Source organism: Opisthorchis viverrini (genome assembly GCF_000715545.1).
Source record: "Opisthorchis viverrini unplaced genomic scaffold opera_v5_85, whole genome shotgun sequence".
Classification (NCBI taxonomy): Eukaryota; Metazoa; Platyhelminthes; class Trematoda; order Opisthorchiida; family Opisthorchiidae; genus Opisthorchis; species Opisthorchis viverrini.
Genome location: NW_008751740.1, coordinates 204,176 through 224,746, shown reverse-complemented (window position 1 = coordinate 224,746; position 20,571 = coordinate 204,176). Strand labels below are relative to the sequence as shown.

Here is a 20,571-nt window from a genome sequence, read left to right as displayed (position 1 = left end):
CTTTTCTTTACAATAAGGCTTTCAAATAAGTCATGGCTGTACGGCAGTGAAGCATTGGTGTTGAGCACTGATGTCATGCTGTCGTTGATGATGATGATGACGCCACTCGAAGGAAGCACGAGGGCTGGGATACTGCCAGGTTGCCCAAGCCTAGACAGAGGAAGTCGAGAGGCAGAGGTCGGGTTCGAACCACGGACCTTCCGGACAGTAAATTCGCGCTCTAACCACTGAACCATCTCGAGATTTTGCACCTGTGTCAAACACTCCTATGCATAATTTTCTATGCCCACTTCCTGAGATAAAAGATGACTTTAAATCAGCATTTCAGGACTGAAACTACATTCTTTTCTACAGGTGTCATGCCTGTCAATCTCCAGTGTATCTGGTCCGTCACTATAGGTCGCTGATGGCGGTATGGCTCCGTCGCTGAATCCATATGACGGGAGACACTATGCGTGAAGTAGTAATACACCTTTTCGCTCTCTGATTGATAGATCTCCACACGTTTCGTGAATTCAACTCGTGACCGTGCTTGAACACGACAGTACAACCTGCGAACTTAGTCACGGTGAGCGGTTAGTATATCCAGAGATCGAAACATTTAATGTTGTTACGAGTAAACAAGAGGGTAGGGTGTTGAAACAAACCAAAACATGATAATTTAGGCTTCTCACATCCTCAAATGCTGGCTTCTGTTCTGCCCATGGTTTGGGCACCTGTGAACCAAAAGTTAGTTGATTGATCGGAAAAAGCTTCAGGGGAAGCAAGTCAAGATGCGGTCCACAGACTCATTGAAACCATACCTGTGGGGTCTTTAGAAGGGGGGTGTTTGGGAAACATGACAGAAACCTCCAGAAACGAGATGACGCCATGGGATCATGCAGTACTTGTCCCACCCACTCTTTTCGCACCAGCTACTTGAGGCAACAGTGTCGTGAATTCCAGATACAAAAATGGTCACGAATGGTGACGAGAACCACAGGAATTACATAAGTCTGTGGGGCGGTGTGCAACCTGAAACTGCCGGCGCGCACAGAAAGTCTAGAACTCATTTGAATTCGCGCAAAACTTTACAACTACATCTATGAGCCTATTCGTCAATCAAACTGACAGAATACAGAATTGACGTCGGCACATGGACCAACAAACTATTCATTTCGTAGGAACATGCTTCTCTAGATATTGACACCGAAATAAGTCCCGAAGGAAGGAGGAAATGGTAGCCAGTGCGGGATGTACAACAAAAACCCACCTTGGGATCTTTGTACATCATTTTCCGGACAAGGTGGGCGGCGTGGGTGGACACGTGACCCGGGATGGTGTATTCGCCTTGGGCAATCGCTTCGAATATTTGGAGCACGTTCTGACAGGAGAACGGGACACGACCTGTAAGCATGAAGTACAGACTCACACCAGCACTGTACACATCCAGTTTAGATCCCACGAATACAGACTGAACTCCTTTAGCCACCTCGGGCGGTTGAACGGCCGGTGTGGTCTGTCCCCCACTGACCTGAGTTGGAGAGCAGAAAGACGGGTAAAAATGGTAAGTGGAAAATCATTTTTAAAATTAAAAAATCATCCGTATACGCTAGCTAGCCGAAAAGTGTCAACATCCCAGACTGAGTTTGGGTATGTCCAGGAGGGATTGACCGTGATTTTCTTTTAAATTTTTGACTACTTGGTGCAAAATAGTAGCGTAAATTAGTTCCAGAAATAAGGGAATCCCACTCGACAGACCGCTCACGGGAATCTATCAACAGGTTGGGAGGCCAGTATACCAAAAGTGCATTCAAAATGTGAAATTACAGTCTTAATAGAACTCTGAGGCAGATTGCCAGAGAAGCGAACCGAGGCATTTGAAGGCGAACTAGTGGGCGACTATGACGAGTATTGCGATAAACCTAACCGGTTCCGTGAAGCATGGCCGTATCAATGAGAATTAGGGGTAGTACGTTGAGTTGAAGGATTCAACCGGAACAAGCAGGAAATAAACGCCAAAGTTCATAGTCAGATAAGCACCACGCATATGGTAGTACTATGACAAATCAAACGACCACTTTGGAATTCAATGGCGGCGTATGGCCGTCATTGTACGCATTCGTCCGCTAAGCAAATTTCACTTTGAGAAGCAGGTCGAATTTCGAAAGAGCCCACTATCATAGACCCGCAATTGAGGAGACATTAATATCATCAGAAGTGGAAAAGGTATTAGCCGATGCGCAGACCAGCGCCCACTAGCAACGGAGAAAGAACCACCTCCATTTTCGATGGCCTGACAGTCGCTAGAAGCATATCAACCGTGAGCTTATTATGTCGTTTATAAATGTACGACAAGACACTGATGGGTCATCAAAGCTGCAGCCTGTCTTCCCTCGGAACCTCTTGAATGAACCATTCATCCTAGAAGTGCGGGTGCAGTACTGTCATTCGGTGAATTTCAGATCTCTGTTCATTCTAGAATTCCTCGTCAGCTGGACATTTTACCTCTATTAATTGGAGCAGTATTTGCTCCCTTCATGAATTTGGACGCAGGTTGCCGCATCACCCGATGATCGCGGAAGGATACCAAATAAATGTCACATGAACGGAGAACAGATATGACTCACAAACAGTTGATCTCGACAGAGATTGGTGTAATTGCCACACAATGGAATTCGCCTAAATCAATTTCTATGAAAAGCACTGCTCCTAGGTAACATGAACTAGAGATGACTAAGTGGTTTGAGCGCGAATTTACCGAACAAACGGTTCGTGGTTCGAACCCTGTCTCTGCATCTAGACTGCTCCTGTCTAGGCTTGGGTGTTCTGGCAGTATCCAGGCCTTCGTACCTCATTCCGTCGGCATGGCAGCTATGTGCCGCCGAACGATTACTAATATCATTGTTGTTATTGCCTATAAACATCACCAGCTCATGAAATCACAGCCGGAATGCAAGGAGAATGACACAGTGCTTACAAATTTTTTGTGGGTCAAACTTGATCATGCCGGCTACGGATGACTAAAGTAGGACGAACATCCAGTGTGAACTATTCAACCATCGGATGAGGGAGCTGACGAAGGTTGTGAGGCAATTTCCAACTCGGTCGTGATGAAAGGCATTCAAGCTGAGGGACGGAGTGAACATGAGGTTGTCTTATTCTGTTCACACCACCATAAACCACAAAAACATTGGCAAGAAGGCCGGCTATCGATGCGCACCTGGCAACCCTCCGAAAAATTTTCACAAGCCCGCAGAGTTGATCGATACTGTGTCAATCGATTCTAAACGGACGTGAGTTATTTTTAACCAGGCGGAAAAAGGTGAGACAACATGCAGACACACCTGCACCCGAATCGGTCTGCAGTGGCTGGCTGTCGGCAGCGAACACGCGGTATGAACTGCATTCAGGTGACACAACGCACGAGGTGTATTCATATCCGGAGTGTCAGGAGGCAGTAGTGCAAAAGAAACGGAAGATTAACCCAGGTGATGGAAGTTTTGGAATGCCGGTGGCACAGGCCACCGTGGCAGCTGCAGGGTTGTGATCGACTTGTAAAACTAGGGACTTGAAAAAGTGAATCAAAACCAGTAGAAGGGGTAAAGGGGAACTCGAGTTCGTGCAGGGTACGTTGAAACGATTTCAGTAGACTATTTCGGGGAAGGGCAGAGGCATCACTGCCAAAAAAGACGAATATCTTGGTAAGTCAATAGACTAAGAGTATGGCACGGTCCCATTGAAATGGAGTGCAGCCTGCTCTTGAGCACTGAGGGATTAGGTATTGTACTGCAAACGTCCCAGCTGTAACACCCTTTCGTTGCTTGGCTGCCATGCCACACGAAGGAAGCACGAGGGCTGGGCTACTGTCAGGTTGCCCAAGCCTAGACAGGGGAAGTCGAGAGGCAGAGATCGGGTTCGGAACACGGACCTTCCGGTCAGTAAATTCGCTCTCTAACCGCTTGAGCCATCTCGCCCCGCATAAGGAGGATAAAAGTTGACTCCCGATTGACTTGCTAGGTTGGTCCGCCGTAGATTGATTAACTTTCAACAGGAGCTGCTCTGGCCTTCCCTATCCGGATGGAAATATCATCTTTCGCGAGACCATCGGGACTGATACAGCTGCTCAAGTAAACAAATTTGTCTACTATCTCAATCGGTTCATCCTCAAGCATGAGGCTAGGGTTTAAGCCCACCCAGTTTTGCAGTGGCACTTTACACTTTGTAGGTGTGAAACATATGCCAAACCGTGAGGCAGAATAATTTAGATTATCTACTATTGTTTGCATTGCTACGGGGTCAGATCTAAAAAGAGCTATATCGTCTGCGTACTCGATATCTGTGAGCGGACGGCCCAGGAGAACTTCGACCCCAGAGGTGTCAGAGGCTGGTAGTGATCGTATCAATGACGAAGTGGAAGAGGAATGGCGAAAGAAGACAGCCCTGTCGGACGCGACTTCATGTAACCCAACCCAGTCAGCTGTAGCACCCTTTCGGTGCCTAGCTGCCATGCCACCCGAAGGAAGCACGAGGGCTTGGATACTGCCAGATTGCCCAAGCCTAGACAGGGGAAGTCGAGAGGCGGAGGTCGGGATCGAACCACAGACCATCCGGTCAGTAAATTCGCGCTCTAACCACTTGAGCCATCTTGCAACTTCATGTGGTGTAAAATAACCGCGAGAACAAATTTTCTGGAAAGTTTAAACTAGTGCAAACACCACGGTGACAGAGAATATCCTCCCCGTATTGTCCTCCACTCGATAGTTTGTACTGGATCCACCGAAAATCTATGTGGAAATGAATCGGTCAAAACAATAAAGCAGTGTTATAATGAGGAAAACCGGATAAAGACCCATTTGCACTTCTCAGGTTTGTTCCAGTTGTCGAGTCAATGAATGGCCCCTGGTGAGATTCGCGGAGAGTTGAGTAACAGCATGATTACTGTGCGGATTGCCCCCGTTGTATGCCAAAAACTCACAACATCCAACTTCTTTCATCTCCCTAATAGTCTGCTTGGAGCGGAGTTGTCCAAACATCCAGGTTATTCACCGACTGCTCAACTGCCGACAATAAATCCTATTACTCTACCCTTGCCTCCGGTTTAATAAATCCCCAGAGATGTTTCCGAGCCTTAGTTCACGAAATTCCCTCAGGCAAAAAAAAAAAATCGGCTAAGCCGAAATCAGACGCTTTTTAGCTGCACTGTACGATATTCAGTGCATCGTAAACGACTCGACTGTGCGAAATCAACAATAATGCTGCCGATCATCTCTGAAGGCAGGTGCGGTTTTTCTAAAGGGTGGTTATTTCTGGACAATAGAACTTGCAATCCACAAGCAAGCAGGTGTGCATAACAAATTGGCGAACTAGACACCTCGAGACCTCACGGTTTGTCAGGCGATAGGTTAGAGTGGTCGATTGCCACCAAGGTTTGTCATCTTCTACGCTATTGTCAGTTGTAGTGTATGATTTGTCGTTATCGTTCAGCTGTAGCACCTTTCGGTGGACTAGCTGCCATGCCACACGAGCAAGGCACGAGGCTGGGATACTGCCAGGTCGCCCAAGCTCAGACAGGTCGGGTTCGAACCACGAACCTACCGGTCAATAAATTTGAGCTCTAACCACTTGGTCCATCTCGCACCCCGTTAAACCAGAAGTCACTCAGTCAGTAATTTGGCTTACCTGGTCAGTTGGCTGGAAGGCAGAAAGGGATGCAGAGACACCGAAATCAGTGAGTTTCACCAACCATCCTCTAGAGGCCGCCAAAAGATCAGAAAGAGAGCGCCCTAAAAACCCCGACTGTCCGCCGTTCCCATCCAACCAGCCTGAGTCCGCAGCATCCATGAATTCAGCCACACTGTGTAGATCACCCAAACCGCAACCGGGGGCCGGTGTGAGGAGGAGGTTGGCCGGTTTGATGTCTCGATGGATCACACCGTTTCGATGAAGGAAGTCCAGGCCATCGATGAGCTGCGATGAAAAAACAAAACATTAGACATTTTAGGGCGCAGAGTGGGTATGACGACGCATGAGCCGGGCAACAAGTTACTTCGGTTGAAAAGGTCATCAGAGGAACCATTTACAGCCAAAAGTTTGATAAATGTGGTGCATAACACCAACTATGAGTCGAAATGTGAAGGCTATGGTTCTGTCCGTGGCACGATGCTAGAAATGATGATAACAATGGAATGTGAGCATACTATGCTTAGATGAGACCTGTTTTTTTCAACTGTTTCATCTCAGCGATACTTCCAAATACGACGGAAGTTGAGGACAGCAAAACAGTGGTAGGGGGAACTGGTACTGAGCTTCCATACACAGTACACAGTTTGTGGCTGTACGAGGCTCTTGGTTTTGCCAACGTAGACGGGAGGACTATTAGGGCCGTCAACCAAGGATTTTGGATAAAAAGCCTGACCGTAACCTGGAGGACTAGGAGACAATCTTAGTNCGTCAGTCAACCAAGGATTTTGGATAAAAAGCCTGACCGTAACCTGGAGGACTAGGAGACAATCTTAGTCTAACCGCTATTCTTTGACCAGTCTGGCATAAGAGAATAAGCAAGTGCCAGAATAGCTCAACGGGTCACGGAGGTTCGCAGCCCGTCACATCACGGCAATCTCCACACTCTTTGTGACAAGGCCGAAGCTTCCAGTCAAACAGTCCTTAACCGGGAGGATAGAGGAAAGGTGAGCTCAGGTTTGTTGGCTGAGGCTTCTGTGATTTAAGGTTTGAGGTATTCACCATCGACATCCCTTTACTGAGTATTAGAAAGAAGGAATTAATATCATATGCTGAAGAAAAGTTGAGAACCCCTACAACAGGACTGCCGATGCATCACTGTGTGTTCCTTACAAACATAAGAAATAAAGAGTGCGTTCAGCTGTAGCACCCTTTCAATGGCTAGCTGCCATGCCACCCGAAGGAAGCACGAGGGCTTGGATACTGCCAGGTTGCCCAAGCCTAGACAGGGGAAGTCGAGAGGCGGAGGTCGGTTACAAACATAAGAAACCAGACAGACTGGGCGACACCCGTGCTGACTATGACATTGCTTTTCCAAAGTATCGATAGCATTCCATCACAAGCCGTGGAATAAATGTACTTTGCTTTTTTGTGTTCCACATGCATTCTCAGTGGGAACACAACTCGAGATGAAATCCGTTTCTCAGTGCCGAATAGCTGCTAGTCGAGACGTTTAGTATTTTCACCGTGGTTTGCGACACTATTGGAGTGAACTCATCGTTCTCCAGGAGGAATCACCATCATCATCAACGACAGCATGACATCAGTGTTTAGCATTGATGCTTCGCTGCCATACAACCAAGATTTATTTGAAAGCCTTATTGTAAAGAAAAGAAAGACTGGGAAGGGACTTGGTGCTAGCTTACTACAATCAATCCGAGGTGCCTACACCTCCAAACACTCATTTACCATCATCATCCTCATTCCCATCATTCTTATCATCCTTGAGCGAGATGGCCCAAGTGACTGGAGCGCAAAGTTGCTGACCGGAAGGTCCGTGGTTCGAACCCGACTTCCCCTGTCTAGGCTTGGGCAACCTGGCAGTATCCCAGCCCTCGTGCTTCCTTCGGGTGGCATGGCAGGTAGCCATTGAAAGGGTGTTAGAGCTGAATGATTATAGATTATTATCATTGTATATCATCACCATCATCAGCTGTAAGAACCGCGTACCTGCCGCACAAGGCTTCTAGCTGCCACAGTTTCGTTCACCCATGATTTGAGGAGAGGGTAAATAGCTGCGCACTGGAGGCGGTAGCTGATACAATTGACGCGTGGACCTATAAGGTTACTTGACATATGTAGGACAAAGATGTGTGACGTGGGTAAGGGTCTGCCGATAGGACACTTGCCTGCCTAGCAAGCGGCCACGGGTTAGTTAGTGTCACCACTCTGGCTATCTGCCTTTTCCCATCCATTTTATGCGTATTCGGGTTCCTATCGAGCAGCTTTCATACTTGTATCAAACCAATGTGCGTCGGGACGATATCGACGGCTAGCCTATTGCGGAATCCACATGACGAGTTCACAGCAGCAGATATCAAGTGATAATCACGCATACTGATGGCCTCGAACAAAAAGCCGGGGGAACTGCACGAAACCGCTTAGCTAAATAGATTTTTCTGGCGGAAGGCAGTGAAGCATCGGTGTTGAACACTGATGTCATGCTGTCGATGATGATGATGATGATGATTTCTGGCGGACGTGAGCGAGTGCAGGCGAGACATGAATGATTGGCAATCAAAACATTTTTCGAAATCCTCCAACAAAAACCGATAATAATCGATTATCACGTGGGCACAAGACCATCTGTCAGCCACTTTAAAAAAAACCGCAAAGGAGCAAAAAACCTCATAAACGAGAGATTCAGCTGGGTGGGTCTCGCTCAAAACCAAATTTATTTGCAAATGAGTGTATTTTTCCGAGGTTTTGAAACTTATATGCAGCAGTGGTGTTGATTTCACCATCATCCACAGCGCAACAGGAAGGCTAAAAATTCACATGGACCACAAAGAAGGAGACGAACAGTCAATTGGCCGCACGTGCAACAACCCCACTGCCCGCGCGTGCGCGGCGAACCAGACAGACGGATAGGTTGATCGACACCGTACGGTGTGCAGAATCAACGCAAGCCAAAATGAGGTTAAACAAGGAAATCACCTTTTCCTGGTTTGAGTTTGAAATATTGTGTGTGTGTGCGTGTGGATTGTTGGCCTTATAATGTAACCTGAAACCAAAGTGTATTCGAACAGAGGCACATTCTATTCAGTTCAAACTGACTGGTGTGCCACGCGGTCTGAGCGACAGGCAAACGTAGAACTCGGTAATCATCAAACACACTGTTTTCTATCTTGGTTTATGATTCGACATAGCCAAACAACGAGAGAGAGAGAGAGAGAGAGAGAGGAAGACAACTGTTATTCTGCAGTCATTCTGAACTGCGCTCAGATCACCGGATTTTTCCGGGCTACGACGACTTGATCTTAAACTCCTAGGAGCTGCCAGTTCCCGGGAGTGCGGAAATTCGAGCGAAAGAACAACAACTTTGCTGTTATAGATATATCAAATTATTTTAATAAAGCCTTGTAATGGAAGAATGAAACAGGGAAGGGAGGACAAGCCTGCCACCCAAGGTATTTACACCTCAAGCACCAAGATCTGGCCAGATAACAACAGCACGAAGGCTACTGATGTCCGTCAGCTGCCATATCTTTCAGTGTCTCCGGTCAAACATGGAGAGGGATACTTGGGTCCCATCCTGGAAGACGAACAGCACCCCCTGTCAAGAGACCACATCTTAAACCTTTCAATTCATGCTTCTGTTTTCCAGTCTATCGCGAAAACCTCCGTTATGTCAAGAAAATTGACAGTTTTTCTCCTGTAGATGCTCGATACGAGACTGAATTCGAGAGAGACACTTCGCGAGTAGACTGGGAACGGCCCTGTAGTCGACGAAAGCAAGGAAGCAAACATAAAAGGGTTCTCAAACAAGTATCTAATACCATTTAGCCAAGGCATACAATTTTTAATCGCACAACTGTGCTCAACACCATCCCGCTTGCAAAGAATATGTGAGACAAGTTGGCTACAACCAAAAGAATTTTCAAGTGTGCACACACACAAAAGTATGACAGGCAATTGTATACAACCCGTTCCGAATTCCCCGAATACCTCATGGCTTAATGCAAACACTCAGGCGTCCGTTCACCCATCCACAACAGCAGCGACAACAACAAACAAGCACGTGACAGCCCATTTCATTTAGACTAAACACTATCCTCGTGTCAATTTAATCCTGCTGCGTGACTCTCACAATAAGTGAACAAATGGCGTGAGCCCGTGATCGACTCAAGCGTCGCCATAAATAAAGGACTCGTTAGCTGAGCTAGCCACGTCATGTGAATACTCTGGTCACGTGCCATGCTAAGGTGTCAGGCGATAGAGTGGCGGACCACCACGTGACAGTGATTTTCGTCAGGTCTTGGAGGATTCTGTCGACTGTGAAATACCGGATGGACGGCGGACGCGTTTACCTAATTGGTATGTGCTAAACATAAGAATCCATGAGAACCAGTGGAACAGCAGGCAATCCCTGCCCGTGAGTGGTTCCTGTGGAGGGAATGGACTTCTTTAAGAACCGGGCATTTTGCTTTATACCCAGTTATGGTACTGGCATATTTTTTCGAGAGATTATCTAGGTCGCTGATCGAGGAGTGCAGCCTCTTGACAAAGAACACTTCTCTCTAAAGTCCCTCTGAAAAAAGTGTTCACTGTTAGTATTCCACAGATTCAACGGCTTAATCTAGGCTTGAGCAACCTGGCACTACCTCAGCCCCTCGAGTCTCACGAAAGGGTGGTATAGGTTCATTGTTTTACTGACCGAATATCACCAGGATCGGCCACGCTCAGAGACTATCATCAAGCTTTTATTAGAAAAAGGGTGAGACAGTTAAACAAAGAGCTACAACCAGAAAGGTAAACTATACGAATGGAAGTAATATCACCCACTGTCCAAACCATTCTCCGGCTTTGTTGCCAGTCCACTTAAAGCGGTCACAGCAATTTACGACTAATGCATGCATACAGGAATCACACGTAAGTTGAGCAGTCCCGTGATAAAGCAACCTGTTCACGAAGATGTGAACCAACGAAATGAGAGGCCATCACTTAATACAAAAACTTCCGTCATCTGATCCTCCGTTCGCCAAATTCTTCTCATCCCCTATTCAGTTAACGCTGCGCTAAGCGACACAGTCCAACAAGTAAACAAGATGCCAACTCCAGAGACAGGTGCGTGTGTGAATACGGTCACAGGGAGAAAGGTGAAAGCAGTTGATATACCACAAACTGCATCAATGTCATGTTCAGTCGCCAATCCTGAGAGATGCATCGAGTAGGGCAGAATGAACCGTCTCCCGAAGATGTTCTTTTGCATGAACAGAAGAAGACGCATTGTGCTCTAACATCCAATAGTTGTTTAGTGCTACCACGAGGATAGGGACAATATGCATGAACAGAAGAAGACGCATTGTGCTCCAATAGTAGTTTAGTGTTATCACGAGGATAGGGACGGCAAATGAGCCTATTTTCATCTTACCAATGCAGCTTCACACAACATAGACGTATTGGCTTTTTGAACGTATTGAAACGGTTCACGAGGATGGAACATTCATTAGTAAACTAGTAATACTGATAAACAATAGCAATTAGTAGCGCTGTCTGTTTTGTCTAAACGGAGGGTTGTATGGTGTGATCAGGCTTTGTCCAACGCCGTAGGTAGGGTTCTCATGTATTTTGGCGAAGAAGGTTCTGCGGAAGTCGGTCTTCGTGAGAAGAGCTTCTCAACTGAGATACTTCATACAGAGGTGCACATGGCTGAATACAACTGCGGTCCATTATTAACATAAATAATCACTCAGCTGTAACACCCTTTCGGCGCCTAGCTGTCAGGCGAGATGGCCCAAGTGGTCAGAACGCGAATCCGACCTCCGCCTCTTGACTTCCCCTGTTTAGGCTTGGGCAACCTGACAGTATCCCAGCCCTCGTGCTTCCTTCGTATGGCATGGCAGTTTGGCACCTAAAGAGTGCTGCAGCCGAACGATCTTTTATCCAACCGAGGGTCATGTAGACCCTACGGACCACCCTCTCGATAATGCCATCGGCTAGGCTACCAGAAACAATCCGATTCCAACAGATGGAATCAGACAATAAATATATGGTGTACAGACGTCGGAGGAAACAAAATTTAGAAGATGCCATACCGATGCAGAAGCGGTCGAGGAAGTAAGTGCGGATCAGGAGCCACGCACCTTTCAGTCGACAGCCTATGCCTTAGCAGTGAAACTACAAAGTGATTAATTCCTCATTGACCAGGCCTGTACAAATGCGGGTCACATGGGGTTGCCAAGCGACAGGCCACTTAGACGAAGGTATAGCGACGTGCCACGAACCCGAAGCTGTGCTATGACCGATCAATCATAATCAATCAATCTTAACCATTACCGTGACATGCCAAAGAGTTTTGCTATTGCCTTGTTAATGCGGTTTTAACGACCTCACATTGTAGCTTCACGGGCGGACGTCAACATACACAACATAACAACGGCAGGAAAGTGTTTAACTGCCATACAACCATGGAGTGAGAAGGCTCTAGAAAAGGGTCAAAGGGAGAGGGAAGGATGTGGGGACTTATTGCGAAAATCCTGTCCCACAAGGAAACAGCCAATTGGGACAAACGTAACCGAACATCTGATAAGCCAAAAGGTTATCGACAGGAGTGAGCCAACGTCCTCCGCGGACCTCAACAAAAATAGCCCTGAGCACAGCGACGGATGAGCGTTAGCTCAGCAATCCGGCCAAGAAGTGACGGCACGTTCGCCCCTGGGATCGGCTGCGTGTCATATCCTGCAGAGTTTCGAGCTACGCGCAAGGAGAGCCACGTTTAGCACACCCAGGAAGGTACGAATATCTCATAGCTCTTTAACTGATAGCAGCTACTTTCGTCTCGCTTTGTCACGTCGTCGACTATGCACTGCGAACTTTTCACCAACAGGGGTTTGGAATAGAAAGCAAGACTTTCTTTGGTAAACGATGGTCGGGTATAAGTAACACATGCCTTAACCAACTTGACCAGATAAACCCTATACGCAGATAGAGCGAATCCGACTCATTATCTGGTACTCGCTTACAGCCTGGTAACGCCTACAAAACTACGGAGAGAGCGGCGATCAAGTATCTGAAGACGTTAAAGGTCCTCAGATCAAATTGACTAAGTTTCACAGTCATAGAGTAGGACTGCTGCCACGGTGGTTCTGTAGACACTGTTCCCTAACTTTAGCGATATTTGTTTGCCAGAAAATATCGCTTGTACCATAGTTACACGTTCGCTGACTTCGTACGTCACCGGGAAGTCGCAGCTGCCAATAAATCTGAATCTATCAGCAAATTCAAGCTCCTCAATCTCAAGCTGGAAAGGGATACACGGCGGTGGGAAATTCTGAAGTAACACATTGCAATCTAAATGCGCAAACTGCATACCGAAACGGGGGACCACTTCCGATACGCCATTCAGGGTAGTCTGTACAGACCTGTGGTTGTCAAAAGAACAACGTCATCCGCATACTTTAAGTTCACCAATCCTTCTGTGAAGCATATACTCAATGGTATCAATGACAAGGCGACAAAAAAGATAGGGGGAGAACGGACATCGCCACCGAACCCCAGTAACTGTGAGGAATTTTTCGGATAGCTCATTGTAATCTCTAAGGTGACCAGAAGTAGGGAAATAACTGATACAAACTTCGAGGACATCTATCGCTGGTCAAGTATATGTAAAAGAGCCAACCTATCCACGTAGTCGAAAGTTTCGTTGAAGTCAAGAAAGACCATCATAGTTGGTCGGTAGTGTGTGTGCTGTTGTCCAAATGCAATGCGTTTGTAAGGTGTTACCTTCCTAAAGAGGTTCCGCTTAGCGAAATACACTTATTTGCAAACAAGTAGAACAGAAGGTCGATGGAAACTCGGGAACTGCGTCTACCTGATGAACCCCAAGAAGGGCGAAACCGGTCCTCGGCTGTCGAAGAATTTTCAGCAACCTTACGAGTAGTGCACTACGAAGTTACACTTACTTTTAACATGGGTGCGGTGTCCGTGGACGGGAAGACTGTGATAAAGGGCTTCTAGGAGAGGTCTCTGTTGCTCGCAATGACGACAATGATGATAAAAGACTCACGCATAAAAGCATTAGTATAACAGGCAAAGTGGACACTTTTATCCAACATGTTGGAGAAACCCCAACTCAGTGCGGATGGAAACGGAACCCACCACAACTGAGACGTGCTCACCTGCAAAAAATAGGCATGCGCCTGCGCTTCAGGAAGTCGACGGAATTGTTGCTGTTGAGTGTGTTGGGGTATCGATTTTTTCCTGTGTCCATGTTCTATATTGGAGACTTTCCGACGGCGGAAGGCATCAGCAAACTTCTTGGTTTCTTGCTTAATGTCAGTGGAAATGGTGGGTAATTGGCGACTGAAGCGATTCGGTTTGGGGGCACGTCGAGTGGATTCGGAGTTATGATGCGCGTCAGAAGTGGCCTGACAGGGAATGGAAGATCGCGGGTTGTCTGTACCAGTGGATTCTTTGCCTGCTCCAGGAGCAAATTTCAAACCAACATCGAATTCCTCATCCTCCTCACCCGGGATGGAGGGAACACCGGCAGCTTGGAGATCATGCACTGAACCCAGGCAGTGTTCCATCACCAAACACAGCCGATCCGGATTGTCTAATCGGAGTACAGATAGTAAGGAGACAATGTGTCGATGCGGTGGGAGCCGAAGCATGACGCTGGCTTCCAGAAGAACCTGAGACCAACCGCCGGGAATTTTACGGATGGCCAGCTTGCTGATCACTTTGACAGCCTGTCTACGTAAAGTTACCAAATCAACCGCATCCTTTACCTGAAGAAAGAGAAAACGGGGTGCTCTGAGCAGAAAATGCATATCTGGGTAAAAATATACAGAACTAAAAGGACTCAAGGGTTACTGCCACTTCAGACAGGCTCTTTTTCATTAAACGCGCCTCTAAATATGTAGCTAACTGAACTCAACATCTTTCGAATCAGCTATTTCCGACCGTGGTGATTCTTCACTGGGGAAAAACCATTTTTACACAGGGGACAACTGAGGCCATAAAAATTGTGTTGTCGAACGCTGGAATACACCGCTTATCACACTAAGCTACTCACACCATAAAAAGTGTACCGTCTTACAGTACCTCCACTGACACTCAGCGATTGGTTGAGCAAACGGACGTCAACACTGCATGTTTACAGGGTTCGTCGTATTTTATCGTTCAGCTTTAACATCCTCTCGGTGCCTAGCTGCCGTGCCAACCAAAGGAAGCACGAGAGCTGTGATAGTGCCAAGTTGCCCAAGCCCAGACAGGGGAAGTCGAGAGCCAGAGGTTGGGTTCGAACCAGCGACCTTCCAATCAGTAAATTCTCGCTCTAACCACTGAGCCCTGTGGTGTGATTTAGTTAGCTCCAAGCGTTTTGGGACATTGTTAAGGTGGGAACTCGTTGGGTTTGGAGAGTTTTAAGTTACTATTCGTCCGCTTGGGTCTGTCCCAACACTTGTAACAATGGGCGGAACGTTTTTTGTAACTACTCAGCTCAACTCATGGAAAAGACACAAACGTTCATCAACTATCGGAGAAAAAAGTTTCTACTGAATCTGCTCACAGGTCATTCTGAAGAAACTACTATGGCATTTGAAAGACCAAAGACATTAGACGGTTTTCCGGCGCCCGAGTGGGACGTGTTTCAGGCAATGATGAGACTAGACGGAGAGCAATGTTTCCTCAGGCGCTCAACTAGGCAAGATGGCGGGCAATGAACCCTAAGAAAACGAGAGTAAACGGAAGAATCGATTGGTGTGCACAAGCGAAGCATGATTAGGTACGAACAGGAAGCAAGCAAGCAAGTGTAGAAAAATTGCATCACGTGGGAAGTGGTTGAACAATGGCAAAGCTGTTTGTTACCCGGTTGGTCCTGGAGTGCCAGTTAGAACTGGACACTGCGAATAACTTGTTTTGGGTCGCTAGGCAATCCGCAAAACTGCCAAATAGATTATGCTTCTCCAATGTAACAAGGCTGTTTGAATTTAACACTGCAGAAAAGTTACGGGCTTTGAAACAAGCAAACGAAATTGCTATATGGACAGGGGTCAAGATGGCTCAAGTGGTTAGAGCGCGAATAAGGTCCGTGGTTCGAACCCGACCTCTGCCTCTCGACTTCCCCTGTCTAGGCTTGGGCGACCTGGCAGTATCCCAGCCCTCGTGCCTCCTTCGTGTGGCATGGCAGCTAAGCAGCGAAAGGGTGCTACAGCTGAACGATTATATGGACAAATCACGTAAGTAGGATTTGAGCATCTGGACTCACACACACACAGGGTCTTTCACACAACCAGCGCTGAGCAAATGTGTGCTTACGATCGACTCTGAAACGAATGATTGAACTAGATGCAGAATCCTCTAAGGAATTCAGCATTGATGTAGTTCACCTGAAACAAGCTGCTTCAGTTGTAGGACGATTGGCACTTGGTCTTTTGATTAACAGAACTTTGAACGATAGAGATAATCCATGGAACCGAATATCAAATGAGATATCCTGAAGGAAAAAGTGGATCAAAGAGAATTATTGCTCTATGGTTAATTGCCGTGGTATACACGAAACAAGTTTAGCAAGCAGTGTTGTTCTTCCGTCCCGTGAGGTAAAATTGACAACATAACTAACGACATCGTAAGTGACTGACCGAATAGTGCGAATGGATTACAACGTATCCAGGCGGAATGATTCGACAGTTGTCATCATTTATCAAGACGGGACGAACAGTGCCATTACTATGCAATATTTATGGGAAATGAAGATACTTTAGGTCCGGATCTGCTTCGGTTATTGACTGCACAGATTCCGCACTCACATAAAGTGGGCTGGCATCTGTTTTCGAGTTCGTTTTTCCCATCGAACTAGGTAGGTTAATAGACAACATGAGGTTTGTCTTGAGCCGCGTGAGCAACCAACTGGATACCCTTTGTCCGACGTGAAGTACATAAGGGCGAATGCTTTCTGGCAAAGTCTCCAGGACAGTCACTTCCCCTCAGGCGAGTTCAAAGATGCTCCCAGGTTCGACTTTCAGTGTGTCATCGGAACAGAGTAGAGCTGGGTGGAACGGTTAAACAATGATAGTAAGCAGCGGTAGTTCGCCTAGGGTACTCTTCCGGCAGTGCATAGCTGCACTACAGTTTGAAGGAAAACGAGGGCTGGAGTTTTGCAAGTCCAGATACGAATACTGTCTGATGAAAATGACAAAATCTCTCCCACCACCATCAATTTCACAAGATGTGTGAAACTTCCCTTTGAGGAGTCGTCACTCAAGGAGTCAGTCAGTATTTGACCATGTGATGTGGATCTCGTGAGTGGAGGATGAGCGGTACTATATCCTGTCTCAGTGCGAGTTAGTCACATTACTGATCATCCACCCGTGGCCGAACGGTGAAGTGTTCAAACTCCTAGCCCGGATATCGCACGTTCGACGGTCCCTGGAGTTTCGTGCCGGGTCACTTGACGAACAGCCCACGAAACACCTACTGGGCACCCGTCGAACTTCGAACTGTCGGTCGCCAGAAAAGATCTGTTATTCTTCGTTAGGCAGACACCACTGAAACAGGACATACATACAATAGAAAATAGTTTTAATCTTGGCCGTATCCTGACGAGGCTAACTGGATGTTTTCACCCGTCCCGTCCTTCAATACATAACCTCCCGTTGTCATCGTCGTTCAGCTGTAGCGCCCTTTCGGTGCTCCACTGCCATACCACCTGAAAGAAGCACGAGGGCTGGGATACTGTCCGGTTGCCCAAGCCTAGACAGGGATATAACCTCCCATCACATTTGAGCTCACCTAATCCTATCCGGATGTCAAGCTATCATTACAATGCCCTTTTCATCCTCTCCCGCTTCGTAATCGCCAAGTTACGAAATTCGATAACAACGCCTACATTCACGTCCACATTGCTTTCGTTCGAACAGTCTTGCTTCTGTCTGTGTGTGGGCCCACACCAAAGTCTTCGAATCTCGGAAACCCGAGGTAATACGCATCCCAACGAGCTGCTTCAGATACGCATCCTGTTTTTGAGGGTTCGAGTTTTAATCATTATATAGACGATCTCTGTAATGCACCCTTTGTGCGTAATACAAAGATGCCGGATTGGTCGTGTGGTGAACCGTTTCAGTGAATAGCTCTCGCGCATCCTGGAATGGAGAAAATTTTGTGAGGGATTCCTAGGCTACATCAGAACCACTCTGGAAAAAGCACCCTACAGAGTAAGTCTTCAGCCATGCCATTTGACTACAAAGACACTTGTCGGATCTGATTCGCTAGTAATGCGAGATAGTAGTTAGAAAGAAAAGTTTCGAACTTCTTATACAGACGATCTCTGTAATGCACCCTTGTGCGTAATACAAAGATGCCGGATTGATCGTATGTGGTGAACCGTTTCGGTGAATAGCTCTCGTGCATCCAAGAATGAAGAAAATTTCATGAGGGATTCCTAGGCTACATCAGGACCAATCTGGAAAAAGCACCCTACAGAGTAAGTCTTCAGCCGTGCCGTTTGACTACAAAGATACTTGTCGGATCTGACTCTCTAGTAGTTAAAAAGAAAAGTCCCGAACTTCTAGTTCAGGAAACTCAAACCGATCGGGTCAGAACCATAGTACCAACATGAACCAGTAAAGTGGTCGGAGCCTACCTTACCATCTGGAAAGAAAACTGTTTACGAATTATTCACTCGACGCCTGAATATGAAAGAAAATCAACTCAGATTCACAGTCCTACCGGAGTCAGAGAACAGGAAGATTGCCTAAAGCCAAGAACATAAGAATTTAAGGAGCAGCCCGGAGGAAGACAATGATTGGTAAGATAGGACGAAGAAAAATGACATTTCCATTCATTAGATTGAGGACGTCACCAACAAAAATACCATCGAACATCCATTGTCACTACTTGAGGGAGTCTGATCCCAGTTTACAAACGGTACCGACTGTCTGGGAATGACCACATGTGATCCAGTAAATTGTTACCAAATGACTGACTTCCTGCTCGGTCACTTCTCCACATTTTCTTTCTCTCGTTCATCATGTCTGGGGCAAAAGTCACTCAAATTAGCTGACGACCGGATGCAAGTAACATAATTGAACGTTCGACAACGGGCGCACGCGATTTCTCACTTTCCCTATAAGTCAGGTGGCTCCCTACGGATAAGATGAACTTCAGGATACATCAGGAGGAGTTCATTCAGAACCAACAGGATGGTTGAGTCACCGAAAGACGTCAGCATCACTCACAGAGCATGACATCAGTGTTTAACACCGATGCTTCGCTGACAACCGTGGCAACGGGCGCACGCGATTTCTCACTTTCCCTATAAGTCAGGTGGCTCCCTACGGATAAGATGAACTTCAGGATACATCAGGAGGAGTTCATTCAGAACCAACAGGATGGTTGAGTCACCGAAAGACGTCAGCATCACTCACAGAGCATGACATCAGTGTTTAACACCGATGCTTCGCTGACGTACAACCGTGGTTTATGTGAAAGCTTTATTGTCAAGAAAAGGATAAAAGTGGACGGGGAAGGGACTTAGTGTTAGCTTACTACAATCATCCCGAAGTGCCTACACTTTCAGACACTCATTCAGGCAATCTGGATAGAGACTGACAACAAGAATGCCGTCGACATCGATTACCAGCCATTTCCTGCAGAGTTTCCAACCAGGCGCAGTGGGGATCCTGCTGTCCCCATTCTGGAAGCACCGACGGCACCTCTCTGGCAGCTCAGGAGTTGGCCAGCTCCCTGCTTCCGCCACTCCGAATTGGGCATGGAAAACAGCACTCTCCTCGGCAAACGATGATTCGACATACGCAACACATGTCTTAACCAACGCAGTTTCTGTTGTTCCACACATTCTTCAATAGAAGTTCCCGTTGCACAACCGAAAACTTGCTTTCTGATGGCCTCGTTACAAATCCGCCGACACCAACCCACACGAGCTATGGTCCTGAGACAACGGTTGTCTAACACCTGAAGACGTCTCAGTTTCGCTGTTCAAACAAGCCAATCATCAGCCATACAACAAAGCATCCGCACTGTAGCCCGATACACACGTCCATTGAGATTCAAATTAGCAAACGTGAACCGAACCTTGCAGATATGTGGATTGACCTCATCTGCCACACTACATTCAGAGCTAATGCAACTTCCAAGATGCATAAAACGCTCAACAGGTTGAGTGCAACCTCCTGGATTGTGAGCGGCGCATTCAGTGAGTACATGTCCATTTGCAATTTGTAGGTGCGAAGTGCATATAAAAAAATGGGATGACTTTGGTCAGTTCATCCAAAAACCTGCAACTTCTTCCCTTCGAAAACGAGAGCGATGTCGTCTGCATATTCCAGAACGACAAGATTTTCGTCACAAGCTATTTGAACACCGGGGTTTTGGAACTCGTGGGGGCCAGATATCTACAATGGAACAAACACATGGTGCCAAAAACATCGCCTGTACCAAATCCTCGGAAAACTCGGTCACAACTTGACGGCTTATGCTTTCTCTCAGGGATTCAGACTTGAACGTTGTGGTTGAATACCACCAAACCTAGCAGGAAGCCTTCCCTAGCCACAGATTGGATCCAAACCGGTCGACTAAATGGTTGGGAATGCAATTTCCATTCGAATCTGGCTTATTTCCAGCTTCATGGAAACTATAATAGTGCTGATTCGGCTATTGTAGCTTCTAAGTCTTTGCAATGCGAGGAGCCACCGACAGAACCCAGAAGTTGAATGTTGAATATACAAAGAGTTTAATGTTGTGCCCGGTGAACGACAGATTTCAATGACAGCAAATACATTTCTCGACACGTAGGCAACGATGGAGAAACGCACTCATGCTGTACTCTTTGAGACCTTGCGTAAACACCTGTGTTTAGACTAAGTTCCTCAAAACGCACACTATATA

The 20,571-nt window shown here is 46.8% G+C and overlaps 2 protein-coding genes across 2 annotated transcripts in view; one reads left to right on the top strand and one right to left on the bottom strand.

Annotated features, from left to right (window-relative positions):
- The window catches only part of T265_04824 (hypothetical protein), a gene marked incomplete at both ends in the record, with an annotated part of 5,507 nt that extends 5,276 nt beyond the window's left edge, over positions 1 to 231 (top strand). Inside the window, one exon of the mRNA XM_009169670.1 lies at positions 31 to 231. Coding sequence (XP_009167934.1) covers positions 31 to 231 — 201 coding nt within the window. The remainder of the gene's footprint in view (positions 1 to 30) is intronic.
- Positions 1 to 20,571, bottom strand: part of T265_04823 (hypothetical protein) — a gene marked incomplete at both ends in the record, with an annotated part of 50,689 nt that overhangs the window by 10,723 nt on the left and 19,395 nt on the right. Inside the window, 3 exons of the mRNA XM_009169669.1 lie at positions 1,253 to 1,513; positions 5,662 to 5,949; positions 13,842 to 14,453. Of these exons, the coding sequence (XP_009167933.1) occupies positions 1,253 to 1,513; positions 5,662 to 5,949; positions 13,842 to 14,453 (1,161 nt within the window). The remainder of the gene's footprint in view (positions 1 to 1,252; positions 1,514 to 5,661; positions 5,950 to 13,841; positions 14,454 to 20,571) is intronic.